At 40.2% G+C, this 20,469-nt stretch overlaps 1 protein-coding gene across 3 annotated transcripts in view; it reads left to right on the forward strand.

The window, feature by feature from the left end:
• LOC144472066 (uncharacterized) overlaps window positions 1–18,864 on the forward strand; it is a 33,923-nt gene extending 15,059 nt beyond the window's left edge. The window contains exons 5-9 of one of the 3 annotated variants that reach the window (XR_013494377.1): window positions 101–347; window positions 3,226–3,447; window positions 5,574–5,769; window positions 8,746–9,992; window positions 15,018–18,864. Coding sequence is in view for 2 of the 3 variants with exons in the window: in XM_078184761.1 (XP_078040887.1) it covers window positions 101–347; window positions 3,226–3,447; window positions 5,574–5,769; window positions 8,746–8,749 (669 nt within the window). In the remaining variant the exon portion in view is untranslated. Of the gene's footprint in view, window positions 1–100; window positions 348–3,225; window positions 3,448–5,573; window positions 5,774–8,745 lie in introns of those variants that run through there. The other 2 variants (XM_078184761.1, XM_078184762.1) reach the window with 2 other exon arrangements.
• The last annotated feature ends 1,605 nt before the right edge of the window (window positions 18,865–20,469 follow it).

Raw genomic sequence — 20,469 nt, forward strand, 5'->3', positions numbered from 1 at the left:
GGTAAAATGTTAATTTCTGGATATCAATTTTAATTTCTCGATGTCAATATTAATTTCTCAATGTTAATGTTAATTTCTCGATTTCTACGTTAATTTCTAGCTTTCAGGTGACGAATCGCGTCGGTTGTTCAACAACGGTGTCAAAGCCCCCGACGAGAAGGTAGAGAACAGCACGTACAACGCCATCACGTACGGCTCGGTGGTGTTTCAACTGAAGGACGCGAACATCGAGGCGAGAAACACCATCGTGTTCGTCTTTCGTGCGCTGAAGGTCATGTGGCGGACCCGGATAGTGTCGATATACTTGACGCTGCTATGCATATTGCCAATAACGATGCTTATATACGGTGAGTGAAACACATAACAAAATGCGATCGTCCAACAACCGTGTGGCAAACTCTGTGCGATTTGACGGCGACCTCGGTTTCCGTCGATTCGCGACTCTACGGTTACTACTCAATTTTAGGTTAAAGTCAAAGAATTGGAACGAATTTGAATTTTAGTCGAACATTTGACAAGATTATAGGTTATAGTATGGCGCAGGAAACAGTAGAATGACGCACTTATTAATTCTTATTAATTCTTAATATTTTCCCAAATGAGGCCAAATAATTTTTGTTTTGCAAAAGTGAAGCATTTTCGAGTAGTTTTATTTCGCGACCGTTGATTTAGTATTTACGCTCGGAGCTTCCCACGAATCGTCCGTGTTTTTGCGCACCCCACTTCGTGTAAAAACTAAAAACACTCTTTATGCGTCCAGCAGATCGAAAATTAATAAAATGTCCGTGCACAGTCGACGTAAAAAGTGTTCGTATATACCATCTGAAACGGAATAACTTTTTCGCAATTGGGTCAAGCGATTTCTATCTTTCTTTTATTTGAGCCTATAACGAAAAATTAAAACATTTATTGAGTGACATGAAGCTGTGCGACGTTAACATTTAAAGCTCGTGAATATAGATGAATGTGCCGGATAAAGACGTTGAAAAGAAGCATAGTTTTAAAAATATTTCTAGCATTCCCTAATTGAAGAAACAATTTTTTAGTTATCACCAGTAACCTAACCTCTCTAATATGCCGAAAGAATTTAATTAGCTTGGATAAATCATGGAAAAGATGTTTCATTTTAAAAGGCGTGCGAACTTTTGCATACTCTTTGCACAAATTGCGAACAAATTTGCACTAATTGCGAGCGATAGTCGCGCTTCGTTAGTAAACAATTGAAACGTTTACCAGGTAATTGACTTCGCGCTGCTTCCGTATATCGACGCGTCGGGGATGTCAAATATTTTTGCAATTACTAACAGTAATTGAAGTTGAAAGTTGCGTTCGTCCTATTTCGAAGGGACGAGCTCGCGTTTCATCTGAATACCGCACTTCGAACGGATACACGTTATTTTAATCTCTCTCCGACGTGTGTGCAGTTCTCAATTGTGTATTTTACCGAGGAGGGAGCTCAATTTCCTTTTTTAATTACTCCTTAATTAACTGCGGATATCGCACGAATTAGGTCAATCCCCGTGCCCGTCGACTTTCCCGGTTGTGCATGCCGGCGCGCGTCACTTTCATGAGATTACCGTGACTTCGCCGGCGACTGATGCAAATTTATATCTAAACAGACCAATATCCACAAAAACACTAATAATTATACTGATATAGATATATTATATTTACTGTCATTTATAGTATTATATATAATATAACGTAGTATTTAAATAAATTTATTGCATATAATATAACATAGTATTATACATATAATACTATATATAACCTAGAATTTATGTATACTAATATTTATATTATATTCATTATTATAGGTATTAATATTATTTTATAATTTGTTATTCTATTATATTATGTTGTTCTTATATTTTTATACTCTATATTATATTTATTTATATAGTTACAAATAATATAACATAGTATTATATAATATAATAATTATATATAACACTACATATAACAGTAAATTGCATATAAAAATGATTTTTTTTATTCCAGATATTATTTAAACGAACACAAATAAAATGATTTTGCAAAACCATATGAAACACGGCATATTTACCAATTAACGAATGCAGAATAACCGGAAAGCCGCGGGTCCACTGCAAACATACCATGACGTTACATTAAACTGATTGTGTGACGTAAAATCAAAAGTTGATTTTAAATCGTCGCCGAGGTCCAATAATTCTTCGTTTACCTTTTCTACGCGATACGCGTTCACTGTTTGTATCCGATCGGATCGATACGACTGCGTTAAAATATAACCTGACATAACCTGAAATTTCCCCGTGACTATTCGGTTTCGCATTAGGATCGTTTAGACATTACAATAATGCAAAACAGGTTATGACAGAGAGAGAAAGAGAGAGAGGTCGGATAACAACACTAACCTTACATTATTCAACGGAGTCCGAGCGAAGACTAATTGATATCGATTTACCTCGGTCCATTTGTTGCTTTAAGACGACACGAGCGCCCGGAATGAAAAAGCTCTGTTGTGAAATCGATCGAGAGCTCTCTCTCACTCGCTCTCTCTCTCTGGCTTTTGCCGGCGATAAAGAAGGATCGGTTCGCGATTGATCATCGGAATTAAACCGTGTTGGGAACGAGGCAACCGGGGATATAGGTGATCAATTACCGATGACAGCCAACAAATTTCAAGCTCCTCTCGTTGCACAAAATATTGGCTCTTCTTTCGCGGTGCTGCTCCCAATCAAACGGAAGGGGGATTTTTGTGCACCGTAATTTTATTGATCACGTAACTGCGATCACCTGTTTATTGACCGAACCCGGTCGGCGTGTACAATGTGTTTGCTGGTCGAGGAATTCTTCGTTTCCGAAAATTCACAGTCGACGTGGCAATTTTTCAGTTATTTCGTTCGTTACTGATAAATATATTTTTGTTGCAATTATGCGATTACGATTATTTTGTTATTTACTTATTTCATTAGTTACGATTATTACGTTACTTATTTTATTACTTACTATTATTATGTTACTTACCTATTTTATTATTTACGATTATTATTATTATTATTATTATATTACTTATATTATCATATAGTCGATAGCTTTTGTCTTCTACCCCTTTCTCCTCGTTACAGGGTTAACATATGAATTCTCTAAACGATTGTTACTAATGCAATAAATAAACAAAAACTAAGCAGAAAATTGTAAAAAATAATTTGTCAACGAATTCTTTCTTTTGTCTGGTTTCAGGTTTGAAGTACAACGGTAAATGCCCGAAGAAAGTGGAAATTTCGACGTACATGACGCTAGGGGGTGTATTCGGGGCAATATACATGTTTCTGATCACGTATTCTCAGATCCGGTCAAGAAGACGGGAGATTTTGACGCTTCAGCCTCCCGACTCGCAGATATCCTGTTTCTCAATAGGCGTGGGCGTGCTGTCGATGTTCCTCCTCGTCTGGTTTGGTATGGGTGAGTAAACTGGATCATTTTTTATTCAAAGTATTTAATAATGTCGTCGGTATATTATCGAATTAATTAATCACTCTAACTCATTAATTATTTACAATCCAGAAAAAGAATGCGTAAACAGTAACGTTGCGAGAAAAAATATATATTGTAGATTATAACAAATAATAAATTCACTGTGAATTAATTTGCACACTCAACGCACAGTGACGTCGATAAATAAATAATTATACGAATATCTGTGCACATAATCAGAAGTTTATTCGACTAAAAAACAGAATTAGTCGAATTACGTGAATTAGGACACGAGCGTGAGCCAACACACCGTTCACGTGGTAACCGGAATGCACTCGATTCGGCGTTGCAATACCGATCGATCGCTCCGCGAGCCGGTAATTCGTTAGACGTGGGCTGTGCAAGTTGTTTTGATGCAACCCAATTCTTGTTCGTGATCGCGCCTAGTTACAGGATACCCGGCCACGTAGATCCACGAACGTAATTCCGTCGAATTTCCAGCTAATTAATTTTTGCATCCGCAGTCACGGCGGACGACGAATTCACGTTCATTTCTGAGATAGAAATACTGAAATAAAATACTGAATTCTATTACATTAAATTTAATGTTCACTTCAAGCAATATTTGAAGCTTCTTTTACAGTATTTAATAATCAAAGTTAATAACAAACGGGCGAAATTTGATCTGGACGCCTATTGGCGTCTACGGTACCAGGAAGTGGTTAAAAGCCCCACTCTTTATATTATTAGGCTGGAAACTATGAAACGGGCGTTTTTGTTTAGCCTTTGCCCACCTGCGACGCCCGTTTCATAGTTTCCAACTTCATAAATTTATTTTTGGTTGATTGGAAACTATGAAACGGGCGTTTTTGTCTAGCCTTTGCCCAGCTGCGACGCCCGTTTCATAGTTTCCAGCCTAATATAATAATATTCACCTGCCCATAATTACACCAACAATTATATTACGCGAGTCGTTATCACCTGTTATCAAACGAGACATTCAGAGAGGAGAAAAGACGTGGAATCAGCTCGAAATGGAAAATCGACAAAAGCTCATCCATTAAAGTCGCGCGCAACCCTTCTCAGAATAGATGAAAGCAGCCTCGGACCCATCGGAATGTTCCTTCAAAATTGAATCCTTGGATAATCGAAATTCTCTGTTCAAACACGTCGAACCGTCGCCGACGGCTTCCGATAGGAAGTCGCGCGAGAATCGAAAGGAAACAAATTAATGGATGCGCGCAGTCGGCGCTTTCCAAGCGGCTTGACGCACGCGTTCGACGCGACTGCCGGAAAATTATGGCTTCTCGTAAACGGAATCGTTTCTACGCGGAGCCTTGAAAAATCGAAAAAGCCCTGGAAAAAAACTCGCCGCGCGCGCGCTCGTTCGAAAGGCCGTTGCGTCACGGGGCGGAATGTATGTCAAAGGGCAAACGTGGATTTCGCTGGCCGGCAATCCGTTCCGGGAAGCACTTACCTCGTTTTTTTTGCCGACGGACGAACGATGATTCCCATTTTACGGTGATTTATTCCATTTTATATGATAGCCTAAAGGCGCTTTTCAGGGAAAAGGAAGACAATTAGTGTTAAAAATAGAAGACCTTATTTAACCCTTTATTGGACCAGGGACGACACGATGTTACCCTTGGCAGGACTATAAATTATATAATTGTATATCACTGCATGTTAATTATATTTTTATCATGTACAAAATAATATAATAGTTAAAAAAATTATATAAATGCGATTATATAAATTATATAATTTTATATAATTGTATATAATCGCATTTGAATTATATTTGTATTATATACAAAATAGGATAATTGCATATAAATTATATAATTGTGTATAGTTGCATATAATCAGTTACACAAATTATATAACTGTGTATAGTTGCATAAATTATATAATTGTGTACAGTAGCATACAATCACTTGCATAAATTATATAATTTTATATAGTTTCATACAATCAATTGCAATTATACAATTGTGTATAGTTACAATATACACGCAGTATAGAGTCAATAAAACGATTCCATTTCCAGCTGATAATTTTGCAGGATTTAATGGATTCCTTTAATGGATTTCTTTTACGATCGTTTCCGGCAGGGAACAAGTGGATCCTGACGATCATGTGGCCCCGTTTCAAAGCGGAGCAATACAAGCCCGACGAATATTGCGACAAAAACCTCTACATCTTCTCGCTGGTCCAATTGGCTATAGTTTACGTGACGTTCGCCATCATAGTGTTTGTGATGTTCGTCATGGCGTCGCTTAGGATCCTCGGCTGGTGGTTACCGGAGAGGTAAGAAAGTCCAACCATTTCAAGCTTAGATCCAAAATTGCTATTTCGACCAGCTGTGTGGTATAGTTACTTGGTATAATTTGTGCGTGTGAAAGTGAGTGTTGCGACGCGTGGAACTGTTGCGCTTTTAACCGAAGGATCTTTAATAAGGTCAACATTATTTTGTTAATTATATAACAATTTTCATTGGCGCCACTCGAGTGCGAAGGGTTATGTCCGCCCGGGTCCACCGTTTCGTTTCCAACGCACAACACGCAGCACACTTCGGAAATCGTCGGAAATCGTCGGAAATCGTCGGAGATCGTCGGAGATCATCGGAAATTGTCGGAGATCGCGCACGAGTCCTGCGGAATACGAGCGACGGCGACTCTCCGTGGTTAACGACGCGATAAACCGTCGTCCCACATTCGTCCCCGTGGATCCGCGCGTCGGTTGCCGTGCGCTCGACAGGTTAATCTCGGGCTGTTGCATATTCGAACGCTGTCAATGGAGCAGCGGCCCGGTGGAAAAAAAAAGCGTTCCCGGACCGCGCCCGAAAAACACGGACGATTTTTCACCGAGAGAATCGCTCCGATGGTATGATTTGTTTCGCGTAGTGGATTGTCTGTTTTAAACGAATCGCGTTGGAGGTAAACCCGTTCGTTCCCTCCGACTGATCGAGCAGCTCGTGAACTATGAACTTTCGAGGTCGATTTAGTAGAGTGCCGGTTCTCGCGCGGCTGTAACCGCTCGTCGAAGAAACATCGAATCGAATCTGCGCGGAACTTGAAGTTTTGGCAGCGTAACTTTTGTAGTTGAAATGATTAAAAATTCATTGTTTATGATAAAATCGTAGAGGAAAATATGAAAGAATATATAACAATACTTAATATTTCTATAAATTGGGCCAAACAATTTTTGTTTCTTGTATCGTCTTCTGTTTAACTATAATTAAATTCCTAAACTATTGATTAAATTTCTAAACTAAAAATTACATTCTTTTGTTATTATAGTTTAGAAGCGAAGATAAATAAATTTTAGTTAGATTCTTTAATTTCTTTTCTAATTCAATTATTTCACTATATTTTATACAATGTAACAATATTCTCAAATTTCTCTAGTGCCTTTATAATTTCAATTTTATTCAATTTAACGTAGTCATTTCTGTAGAAGGTACACAAATCATTTCTGCAGAGGGTACAAATCATTTCTGCAGGGGGTACAAATCATTTCTATTTTTTCAAATCGTGTGATCAACCCTTACGCGTTTTTATCGTCGAGCCGGCAACAATAAAGAATTTAGGTCGCGCTAAAATTACACGCGACAACGTGTGTATGCACGTGGACGTTTGCTTTCATGAAAATCGTGCACGCCGCCGTGCGGCGAGCGTTAACGTTTCGCGGAATCGACCTACATATATAATCGAGAGAGACGTCAACGAACTTCTTTTCCTTGCGAGTCACGGCTCGTCGACACGTCTGTCAAATGCACATAACAGGGCGCTTGGGCCCCCCACCCATATATACACACACACACGCGCGCGCGTGCCACGCCGTTGAACTCGCGGGGCCACTGGGTCACCGCGCATCGTCGCGAGACTATTCCTCCGTGCGCCGCGCCAATGACGAACACTGTAGCGCCCCGGAAAGCAATTAGCCCGACGGTATTGGAACGCGTGTGTGCTAGCGCGTTTAGAAGTCATCGAACGGCCGCGTCGATACGCGTTGACGTTGACTGACACCGAAGGGGTGGCCCCCGAAGTTTTGACAGCGAGTTAACCCGTTGTAGTAACAGTTAGACTCTATATATTATGGAGAAAATGCGTTTAATTGTTTTCTGCAGTATTGATACTTTGTTTATTGGAAGTCCCTCGAACAGTTACCCTCGAACAGGAGCAGGGCGATATCTTGGAAATTTTAGGTTGGAAAGGAATTTTGTTGGGGGTTGCAAAAATGGTCGATGTGGACGTTGTTTCAATATTTGTTTTATTAAATATTGTTATAATTTTTAAATTCCTGAAATTTTAAAGGTTATGCTTTTAAAGGTTAAAATTATTTAGGAACGAAATATAACAATTTTTACTGACACCACTGAGTCGCCATTAAGGAGCTAATTAGAAAATATTATATCATTACCAACTGATTAAAACAATTAAAAAAGACAAAGAAATGTCTATGCATCTTAACCTAGAAAATTTTTCTTTTTTCCATTTAATCACCGAACAGCCTCGCCTTATGCATTTACGGCACGCATTTTATAAAACACACAGCCGTATTTAAATATTCGTTTAAATATTCTCCCTATTTTCCCTCGAACAATTATTTGTCGGTAAAAAACGCAAGAGCGAAAAATTGACATTTGCATAGCGATCGCCCACAAGCTAGAAATCACGGTGGTCCATATTTTCCGCGGCGATTTTCATGCCGTGGGACCTCGCGGCAAGTTTGCTTTGGAAAAAAACTCGCGTTCGCGTTCTCTATCGAGCTGGTGGATCGGGTGACCGGCGGTGCTACCGGTGTACAATGTGCAGATAGAGGCGGCAGCGTTGATCGAGCGCGTATGTAAAATAGTAGGTCAACGAATCGAGTCGCGTGCCGCCGTGGGACGACCATAAATACCGCGGTGAACACCGTGTATCGCTGCGCGGCCGCCGCGGTGAACGAGACGCGTTTCCTGGGTTTCGCGTGACGTTACGGAGGAAACCGTCCGTTTTTTCCGTTCCGTCCACCGCCACTATCTCCGGCGGAATAACGAGTCTGCTCGCGTGATCGCCTTCGAACCGATTTTCCTCACGACTCGAAGAGAAACGCGAGCGAACTACAACAGCATCGACCGCATTAACCCTTTACACTCGATGCCGTTTCAACTGGAAATTTGAAGTAATTCGTCTGACTTATACAATGTAAAATCAAAGCGTCCTAAACAGGAGTCAATCGCACCTTTCTCATTAATTTCTTAGCCTAATAAAGCAATTGCGTTTTTTTTTCCAAACACAGGTAACCGCGACGGCCCATGGAGTTAAACAAGATGATCACGCAAAACCGAGACGAAATTTTCTTACACCGGAAAGACACCTTGGAAACCTTAACGGAGCATTCTTGTGAAAACGATATACCGCAAAAACCGTCTAACAAAAAAAGGAACACAATGGAAGAAGATCCAGCATTAGACTAAATCCCGTGTAATTTTCTGTCGACGAAGAGGATCATGGCAACCGGAGGCAAACGATTAAGAAGATCTCTCGTGGACGGGTTCTTCGTCAGATACCAAGGAAGATACCGAGGCAGATACCGAGGAAGATCTGTTAGCTAGAACGTGGATGAAGGGTTACGATCGATCGTTTCGTTTGCGATCGCGGCGCGCGGATGCGCCCGATCGAGGGATTGTCTGACGGCAAATGTAGAGGTATTGTCCCGTAAAAGTGGCGGACGCGTCGCGTGGCGCGAGTGAGAGACTCCACCTGCCAGGAAAGAGACGTCGAAGAAAAGACGAGCAACGAGGGGAGACAGGCGAAACAAGTTTGAAAAAAATGGAATTCCATTGGCGAGTAAACGCGGCTACACTTTTCCATTGTTTTGAGCGCTTCGCGGCCAGGTGAACCAACGCGTTGCGGATTTTCTTGGTGAAGGATGCCGATGGGAGGAGGAATCAAGAGGAGACGAAGGCTCGTCGGCGAGACGAAGGATCAGGACGAGACGAAGGCTCATCGGTGTCAAAGGGTTGAAGAGGAAGCTTAATACCGGTGACTTCACGGCGACGATGTTTTCGAGTCGCGAACAGCGAGACAAGGATTTTTTCCGAGGATTCTTTCCGAGGATCTTTAGGCGTCGAGGAATCGGCCTAGACGGAGAAGAGGCGCGCGATCTACGCGCTGCGTCGCGAGAACGTCCTCCGAGCAGAGCATTACCTTCAAGAAACGCGGGTCTAGGATTTCAGCAGCCAACGCGCGCCCTTTGTAAAAAGGGAAACCCGACTCGCGGCCCTAAACGGAGAACGCTGAACGCTTCTTCCGGAAAGAAGAGGACACCGAAGGATTTCGCGAGACGGTATGACATCTTCCGTCGCAAGAATTCGCGCGAATTTTCGAAGACAAGAAGCTGCACATCTCGCGGAAGAGGCACGCGTTTAACAATTCCAAAACGGAGTTCGAAGGGTTAAGACGCTAGAAGAAGAACACACCGAGCGATCGAGACGGTCAGCTGACCTCGTAGCGGGTCCAACGATACAGTTTATAGGCAGAGAGGTTAGTAATCGTTCCGTTATTTCTGTAAAAACGCTTTCGAAAGTCGGTCTGCGCGCGCAGACCATTTGTCCGGTAATTTTTGTCGAAGACCGAGCTTTTCCGCTGTTCCAGAGAACGGCTAAATAATTCATTGTAAACGTGGAGATCCGTTCGTAGAGGTGCATATTTCGTTGTTCAATCTAACTTTTATAAATGTTTTTATCGGTGGTTATGGGGTTCCGATTCATGGTGTCTGCTGTACAGCGGGTGCCAGTTACAATATCGATTCACACGCATCCGGTTCACGGTGTAACGTTTGTCCTTTTAGCTGTATAAAACTTGGCCGTCGTTGTCCGAAGACCGTTGAGCATGAACTCGTATTTATCGTTTCTAACCTTGCTATACTATTTCGAAAATCAACTACGCTGGTGGGATCTCGGACAATCGGAGACTGGACGCGAAAAGGGTTGCAGGTGTCGGCGAGCGAGGATTTTAGGTGAGAATGATCGCAAGATGGCGTCAACGTTCGCGTGACGAGAAAATATGCGCGAAAGTTCAACTCCTGTTGTAAAATGAATTTACATTTCAAAGCCGTAAGATAACAATTAATACTCGTATAATTAACCCTTTGCGGTCGGAGCCAAAATATACAAAAATCCGAAATATATCTTCAGACTCGCAGTGTTTCCATTTTGTATAACCTGGAGCATTTTATACACCATGAAATTGTATTTTATAACTCGTGCTACAGTTAACAATTCTTAACAATGTTTTAAGTATAAGTGAATTTGATAAGAATTATTTTCAAAAGCGGCTTGGTAATTTTTTACGGCTCGGAGACGTCGCTCGACCGCAAAGGGTTGATACTTGTATAATTAATATCTGTAAAATTAATAACTGTATAATTAATACCTCTCTAATTAATATCTCTACAATGAATAACTCTCTAATTAATATCACCGCCGAACGTCGACGCTCGCAGCCTTCTCGCTTCCAGTCCCCGATCCCCAAACACGGCTTCTGGTCTCTCTTTTGTAGATTTCTGTCGACTCGTATCGCCTCTTGACAGTGTAAAGCCTGATTTACACACGATGTTGCTCAAACGAAAAAAAAAATTATTGGACCATTTACCATTTAATGGGACGGGGCAAAGTTCTACCATCGGCGCATGCGCGCGCGCTCTCGTTCGCAAGCGTCGCGCGGACGCTATACATACATGTACGCGTACATGTAAATACAGCCGGCGCGTTGAAAACCGGGTTAAACGAAAGTGGCGCGCGTGATCTATGCAACGTGTAATTTTCCCATCGAGTGACCGGCGACGCTTCCGAACGAGGGGCGCGGCCGCGCGGGGGAAACAGGCGACAGAGCCCTTGGTAGAGAATTCCGGGCTTTCCGTGAATATTTCAGACCGCCGGCGACCAATTCCGGCGAGCAATTGATCGACGGTTTCAAAAAGAAAAATAACCTTCAAACACCGAGTGTAAAATATGTGATCGATGTAAAAAATACCTTGACGCTTGCTGTCTCTCGTCAATAATACGTGTCCGTCGTGACGCGCCGGATCGATCTGATCGGCGTCGAGAAACCAAGACGATGCGATATATTCGTATCGATAACGATTTTCGAGGTTAACTGTGGGGACCGTGCTGTCTGTAACACTATCTTAACCCTCTTAGTACAAAAGAGTCTGTATCCGAGCGAAATGTTTAAATGTTGTTTAACGAAGTTCGATCAAATTTCGGAAAGAAGTTGCAAGAACTTTGAAAAACTCTGACAAATAAGAAATTCGAAAAGGTGGAAGAAATAAGAAACTGTTGTTTAATAAATATATTAAGAAAACTATCTTTCCAGCGATGCATCGTTCGGTATTAACCCTTTGCAGTCGCAGCCATTTTAAGTGGAAATCCAAGGCTTGTAGCGTTGCCATTTTAAATAACTTGCTGCATTTTATATATCATGGTATTTCGCGACAGTTAACAGCTCTCAACAATTTTCTGAATAGAAACGAATACCTTAAGAATTATTTTGAAACGTGGAACGATTATTTTCAGCGGCGCTCGACTCGCAGAGGGTTTAAGAGGGTTAAGAACGATCGCGCGACGATCGACAACGAGAGAAAGACAGATCTCGGGGCGGGCTCGAAGCGTGGCTTTTTAACACAGCGCGTTGCCCGCGGGGTAATCAGATCTTGTCCGCGTTTAGGGTAACGAAGCGGGCCGTGGCAGGATCAGTGTCAATTAAACGCGAACGCGTCGGAAAACCGGCGTGCGCGTGTACGCGAAGCCGTTTTTTCCGCGGCGTCGCGATGTGGAGGAATTTATTCTATATGTACATAATATAAATACGTGTATACTTGTATGTTACAAACAATCGTAAAACAAAGTATCGACCAAACGTAGAACGGAATCGGCGAGTATATTAAACGAGGATACACGACGATGTACAGTATAATTCGAAGGGGGAACGACAATTTTTCGCTTGCTGCTGGTCAACGAATCGAGATTTACATTCTGCATGGAAAAGCTCGTCGGGTCACGTCTGTGCTCTGGTCGCGGCGGCTTCCTGCTCGCTAATTCCGAATTTGCTCTATTTAAATCCTGATTCACGTGCTCTATTTTCACGCTTGAGACGCAAAATTCGAGACTCGATTGGTCTTGCAAATTCTGGAATATCAGGTTATGTTAGGTTATGTTAGGTTATGTCATCGAGACGTTATGGTCATTATGGTATATCATTGTGGTATACGCTCCCAAAGAAAAGGATAGCACACGCATGCTATCTTTAATTTCACTTTTATTATTATATTTATTTTTAATATTATTATTATTATTATTATTCGTAATACGATAGAAAATGGAGAACAGAATTTCCAACGCGCTAAACTATTAATTCTATTACTAGTATTTTTATTGTTGTATCTTTATTATTATTATTATTATTATTATTATTATTATTCATGAGACAATGAAAAAAGGAGAACAGAATTTCCAGTGTGGACTCGCTAAACAAAAGTCTCTAAACAAAGTACTATATTCCGAGCCGGCTCTAAAAATCGTCGCAAAGGGCACTCTGAATTACGTTGCCATAATTCGGACACAGAAATCAAAAGCGACGATCCAAGGTAAGCGGAGAACGCTGTCGACCAGCCGCCGTGCCCCGACATCCATGATCGCACGGGTGAATTCGAACACGGGTCCATATTATATCGTCCATTTCCAGTAAGTGTAAACAAAAGTTCGTATTGTGTCCACTTAATCGATGTAAAAAATGCGTGTGAACCGTCTTCGTCTCTGGACCAAGCCGTCCTCGACGACCGCGTTCGATTAGAGTTATACATGTACGGTGAGAAAGAGAAAAGATCGGCGGATCACGTGCCCTCGAGTTTCCCGCGTCGCGTTGGTTCGCGCGCGAACGCGGCTCCCGGGGCCTCGAGACGCGCTGGCGGCGGGGAACGAGGGGCTTTCTGAATTATGTTACGATGTCTGAATGACGTCACGATGTCTGAACAATGGCTGAACGATGTCACGATGTCTAAGCGATGTTTGAAAGATGTCACGATGTCTGAACGACGTCTGAATGACGTCACGATCTCTAGACGATGTCTCCATGACGTCACGATGTCAGAACGATGTCTGAACGATGTCGGAAAGATGTCTTAACCCTTTCGCCAAGGAGCGTATTAGTGAGAAATTGACGTCGTCAAAGTAGAAGTCGTTTCTTGTTCTCTAAATTTTACTATAATATTTATTATATTTAGCAATATCACTTTATTTTCTAAAATGTAGAAGTTTATAAGCATAATTTATTTTTTTAAATATTATAGTCAACTGTTTGTTGATTAACAAAATTATCTTATGTAAAGTATGAAATATAAATAAAGTATGAAGTATAGTATAGTATTATAGTATGAACGTCATATATGGTATATACATATGCGCTCTTCGTATATGAATGGTCATTCTTCGGGGGCGTGTATATAGTCCGTCGGAGCGAAAGGGTTAACAATGTCAGAACGATGTCTGAACGATCTCTGAACCATGTCTGAACGATCTCTACACCATGTCTGATCGACAACTAATCGACACAATTTTCTTACTAAATTGTAGATGAAGGTCCGGACGGTGAGAAAACAATATAACTTAATTACTTTGAACGCGTTGAGAAAACAAAAGAATGCGAATAGACTATTTATTAACAAAATCCGCGATCGCTTAATTGCCAACCCAATAGAAGCCAGAAAAATGATTTTAGTATCGCTGTGGAAATCGAGATTCGCGGTTGTCTTCGAGTGCAAAGGGGTTACCAATTATTGCCGGCGTTTCACGGTCCCGCGTCGATGATACGTGTGCGAAACAGCATCTGCTCGGAATCTCGACCTGGGTCTGCCGCGCGGCGGCCGTTTTCGCCGGGCAGCCCGTCGGGGACCATGGAAACGTTGCTTCTTCCGAAAACCAACCAGCTTCGCCGTTGTCTATCGATCTGACGTTTCGTTCGAGTTCCTCGTTCTTTTATACGCTTGCTCCTTCGGCGATCTATTTTAGTCCCGTTGACCAAGAAATAAATGATATCGGAGAGAATTCGCCGCGATGCATTAATGTTTAAAATTTATGTATTTTATAAATTTCTGACCGCCCGATCGGTTGTTAGGCCTTCACCATAGGCACTGTATATTTGTTCAGTTGTCGTCTTGTTTAAATTCCCAAAGCATTGCGTGTACTTTTCGACTCGTGATTATGATCTCTAACAATAAATAAGGATGTTATTTCGTCTTTTTCAGTCGAAATAAAATTCTGTCTTCTCGCCACTAATATGTAAGATCTAAAATAATTGTAAGCACGCTATAGATATTAATTTTATTTCTCCTCCAAGAAATGATTCCAATCGAAAATTATTCTATCATTTCTCATTTATTTAATCAATTATTTAATCGTATCTGCGAAGATAAAAGTACTGCAAGGGGTGAAACATTGAAAAATTCAGAACTTTAAAGAAATGCAAAGATTACTAAAAACTCCACAGTTTCTACAACAATGTTCCTAAAAGTTTAACAGAAAGCATCGCGCGCTGCTGGTACACGTTGTCAAAATGTAACCGGCATTTGGACGGACGGACAAAAGATTTGCAGGACAAGCCGCAGGAGGAATGAAAAATGCATTTTAATCGTAGCCCGGCGTTCGATTGGCGGCATGGAATCGACAGCCGGGGCCAGCAAACCCTCCGGTCCAATATTCCGTCGGAACGATAACATTCCGAGGGAAAATGATTCTCGCTTATGCGAGACAGGGCGAGCCGATGAAAATTTCGGCCGGTGCATCGCGTCGCGCCAAATATCAAATTAAACGACGATATTCGCAGGCTCGCGTCGTTTCCATGTGTCCCGATGGCTGACGAGCCGAGCGCGCGTGTCGTTGTGTACAAGGATATGTCTCGTGTACACGTATATACAGTCAGTCCCATAAGTATTCGTACCCTCATCGCTTACAAAAGAAATCTCTTAAAATCAAGGGATGCAATTTGGCAACAAACTTTTTATCATCTTATTTAACTCCTTCCCGTACTTTAGCGAGTCAGCTCGCGATGAAGATTTTTGCCCAAACATGAATATCGCGAGTCAGACTCGCGAACAGTTACTTGGGCCAAACATAAACATCGCGAGTCAGCCTCGCGAACACATACTTGGGCCAAACATAAACATCGCGAGTCTGTGTCGCGAACACATGCTTGGGCCAAACGTAAACATAACAAGCCGAGCTCGCGGACTGATTTTTTGCCCGTTACGCTCGTGACTGAATGTTAGTTCCTCTCAGTACCTCAAAACAGTTAGTCACGATTCTTGTCGTTGCTGTATACATATATATATATTTATTATATACAAAATATAATAAATTTATAATATCTATAAACGTAAAAGCTTTAGAGTTTACTTCCTCAACTCCAGTATCGCGTAAAATTGACTATATCTATTGTATCTATAATGGTATTGAAGCAAATAGCGCATTGAAACTGGTAGAAAGTATGTCGAATCGATTGAACGATGTAATAAGGCATAAAGGTGGACCCACTAAATACTAGAAAATTAATGTAAAGTGAAAAAGCTACTCTAATTGTGCGATTTTTTGACAAAATCTACGCTGGTACGAATACTTTTGTGGACCGTATACGTCTCCTGTACACATACATATATCTCCTGTACACATACATATATCTCCTGTTGACGTATATAAATATACTGCAGCGCGATGAGAAAGGAATACCGTGTTTCGTGGTCCGCGAACGTCGACGAGGCGAAGCCATTCCCATTCGGCAGCTCCCGGTCGTCTAGGGTCGTAAGGATTAACGATTCTGTTGATGTATCGAATGTTAACGTGTAATTGGATTTTTATAGAATAGAGAGCTTATTTATTTTTATACTGAGAATGGTTTTATAGAGTCCGATGTATTTAATTCAACAACGCGCGACGACAGAGGGCCGTTTGTTATATAGTGAACTTGTTCTGTTTTTTTGGAATCGTTGGACTATGGATTTTTATGCGGAATTTATAATAAATATTTGGTGGCACTGTCGAAGGTTCTAATGGTATCATTAAATATTTATCATTAACATTTTATGTTTGTAACAAAGGATCGCATTGTCAAGTTTCTGATACTTGATACAGTTTTTCTTTAACAAACTACTGCTTTTTAAAAATCTTTTTAAAAAGTAAAGTAAAAGTCCTCTCTTACAACAATTTTCCTAGTTTTCCATCTCAAACCTTAACAAACAATTGTATACATATTTGACTTGATAAATTTGTAAATATAGCTAACAATCAGGAGGGCTTAGAATCCATGGTCCAACGATAGAAACACACGAAACACAAGTGATCAGTTATTGTTGATTTTCTCAATGATTAACCAACTGTTCTCTACGGCTAATTAACAACGTGTATATGTACATACGCATCATAGCAAAAATTGTAGCACTATGCATAAATATATATATAATAAAATAAGTACATAAACACGTGTATATCTCGTATAAGTAGTATGGCGTGGCGTTTCTCGGACAATGCTTTCGAGATACGCGAAATGCGTTTAGAGTCGTGTCATATTCGAATAGCGATTAGGGGATTTGCACGCACTACTTTGCAAATTGTGGTCCAGGCTTTAATGTAGCGTTCATCTTTCCGAAAACACTTTCACGTGTTTCCCTTCTCTGCCCCGGAAATTGCGCTGGGAATCGTAGATTCGATATATTCCTTGAAATATTTAAATTCTTTATGATACTAAATATTTAATTTCTTAAAATATTCAAATTCTTTATAATTTAAAATAAATTATAATTTCTTCAAATATTTCGAATTTGAATTCTATTTAAATTGTCAGCAATTGTTTCTTCCCGATTTTCACCGTAAAAGATTAAATAGACATACGCATCCTTTGCCTGCACTATTTTAAACTATCCAAGGATGGCAGGTGCAACGTTCGACGACAGATAAATTTTACATAAAACAACGAACGATATTAAAACGCTGATATCTTTTGTAAATATTTGCTTCGACTGTCAGTCATGCCTATTTCGTTGTAAATATACTAAAACGAGCTTATATTGAGGACGCACTATAGCTTTTAAGAATTAACAACGAATCGCAATGCAGTCCAGAATTTTTAACTCTAAAAACAATTTTTCCAATTTATAATGTAACTTACAACTCTTCTTATTTATTGCTATTATATTTATTGTTATTATATTTATTGCTATTATATTCGTTGTTATTATATTTATTGCTATTATATTCGTTGTTATTATATTTATTGCTACTTTATTTATTGTTACTATATTTATTGTTACTATATTTATTGCTATTATATTTATTGTTACTATATTTATTGCTTCTCACGCAACAAAGTCAAAAACTATATTAACAACAAAAGAAACTGTTTCGTTGATTATTATTATCATCAGCTGCTAATGGAAAAATTCGCAGTCACACCGATAGAAATGGAAACGTAGAAAGCCTTTGGCTTTCTTAACTCTCACTGTACAGGTGATCGGAATCTCGCGAAGATCGAAAGGTTCCCAGCGACATTTGCGCACGGCGATAAAACCCTATCTCTCATATTACATCGACTACGTTTTTCTACGGGCGTGTTCGCACTGTTATATACCACCGTCGCGTCGCGAGCAGAACCGTGTCGTTCTGGTATATATATATATGTACATATATGTGTAACACGCGGAATGTGAGCGGGTAATGCATTGTGCACGAAATTGACATCATAATGGATACCTTTTGGGACGCGTAGCACCATGGCGTTCACCATTCGGGGAACACTGGCCGCATTTCCATCCGATATCGCTCCAACAATGGAATATTAATATTTTACCGATCGTTAACGCTGTTTAAATGCTCCGGGGAATTTAGTATTGAAATCTACTGGATGTATAGTTTAGCGTTTGAAACAGTCGAGTTCGAAGGGTTGAACCAGGCGATTGATTTTGGGAGCATGATTTAATAAGGATTTTTGGGCGATAGTATAAATATTGCTATATTAAGTTGTCGTCGTAGATTTGCTTTTTAGAAAGTTAATTTGAGGCTACAAATTAATTTTTATACCAAACCATACAAATTTCGTCTATTTGTTAACAAAAATATATATAATCCCTTACCTCTCCTTCTATTTAAAATTGTGTTAGAATTAAATTATAGAATTGTTAGAAAATAAATAACATTAGAAAGAAATTTAGATAATTTGGAAATTTTGTCCGCGATTATTTCAGTTTATACAGAGAATCTTTTTCTTAAATTTATTGTAACTTGAAAAAGGTACTTCATGAATTTTTTCTGTAATAAAAATTCTATACTGTTCTCACATAAATAATTTGTCCTGTTCTATCGCGAACGCGCAAACCGCATGTTAGAAATATTGTGCTAATTATTCGAGACGACTGCTCTTTTCCAAGGTTCTGGGGTAAGTGCCGTGCGGTCCAACACCGTCCTCTTACCAAAAAGCAATTGTGCTTTCCCCACTCCGTGGCCAGATCCTCCAAGAACAGAGTTTCATTCTTTGGCAATGCAACGACGGTTGCTTGCCTTCTCTAAACACATTTTCCATAAACAGTCAATGGCTCAACACTCGATAGCTGGGAGACCCACTGCGGTCATCAGCCGTCGCGTCGCATATCGCCAGGACTGTTTAGTCTCGCTTACCCTCCGGGCCACGTGCATCCTTGAACCCTGCCATAAATCCATCGACGACCGACCATCGTTCGGTCGTCTTTATCCCGAATTCTCTTTAAAAAATACGTTGCGCTAACACGCAATATACACGAAATTATATTAAACCTAAAAGAAACTAATGGCGACTCGCAGTTCGCTTAAAACATCGTTTCCTAGACAGCGTTTCTGCAGCTATTGATTTTTCTTGGTCTTTGGAGAACAGGAGAACAGTTTATCCTCTTCCTTACAGTTCACGGCGCAGGTTGAACGAAAAAGTCTTACGGCTGCAGCGGAAACGCTTCGATCGCAAGGATCGCGTGAACGATACACTTCTTATTCGTTGCGTTACCGACGACAGATTTGTTCGGCAGCGACGGCGACGAATATCGTGAAACATTGCCGCCAAAAAGAATTCGAAATATATTCAAAACTATTCTGTCTCGTACGAAAAGAATTTGAGATAAATTTAAAATTATTCCGTTTCCTCTGGAAAAAATTTGAAATAAATTTATTAACTATTTGGTTTGATTTACAAAGAATTGGAAATAAATTTATTAACTATTTGGTTTGCTCCACAAAGAATTTGTAATAAATTAAAAATTATTTGGCATCCTCTGATTTGTTTTCTAACAGCATCCAGTAGAATTTCAATATATTCTAAATTTTTTTAAACTATTACAGCGCGTGTGTTTCGATGGATTAAACCGTGGACGCGTCCCAACAACAATTGTATCCACGACCACGACACTTTCGAGGGTCCAATAATCGCTTACAATTCACGGTCGGCGTGCCGTCGCGCTTCTCGTCCCGCGCAGAAAACACCGCTTCCCGTGATGCACAGACCCTACGCGTCATAACCTATAAACGGTCTCGCGTACCAACGCGAATATTTACGGCTGTATAATCTGTCTAGCGACTTATAAACTAAATAAAAATCAATAAGTATCTGAAATTGACGAATAGAGGTCTTCAACGTTGATATAATTATTAATTCGACTTGGATGAACTATGGAAAATGGCGACGTTTCAATTATATTATGTGAGATAATACATATCAATCGTAAACAGAGTTACACCAATATATTAAAACTATGACCATAATGACAACAATAATCGTAACAACAAATTTTGCTATTTTTTGATTGCCTTGCATTTTGCATATACAAAAGCATTATTCTGCGATGAAAACGATTTTGCCGTTTTGATTAATCGATTTTTGAATCGAAACAGAAATGAATGAAGATTCAGACGAAGCAAAAATATGCGATAATTAAATGTACAATATTTAAGCATTA

Source organism: Augochlora pura, chromosome 7 (assembly GCF_028453695.1).
Source record: "Augochlora pura isolate Apur16 chromosome 7, APUR_v2.2.1, whole genome shotgun sequence".
Taxonomy (NCBI): domain Eukaryota; kingdom Metazoa; phylum Arthropoda; class Insecta; order Hymenoptera; family Halictidae; genus Augochlora; species Augochlora pura.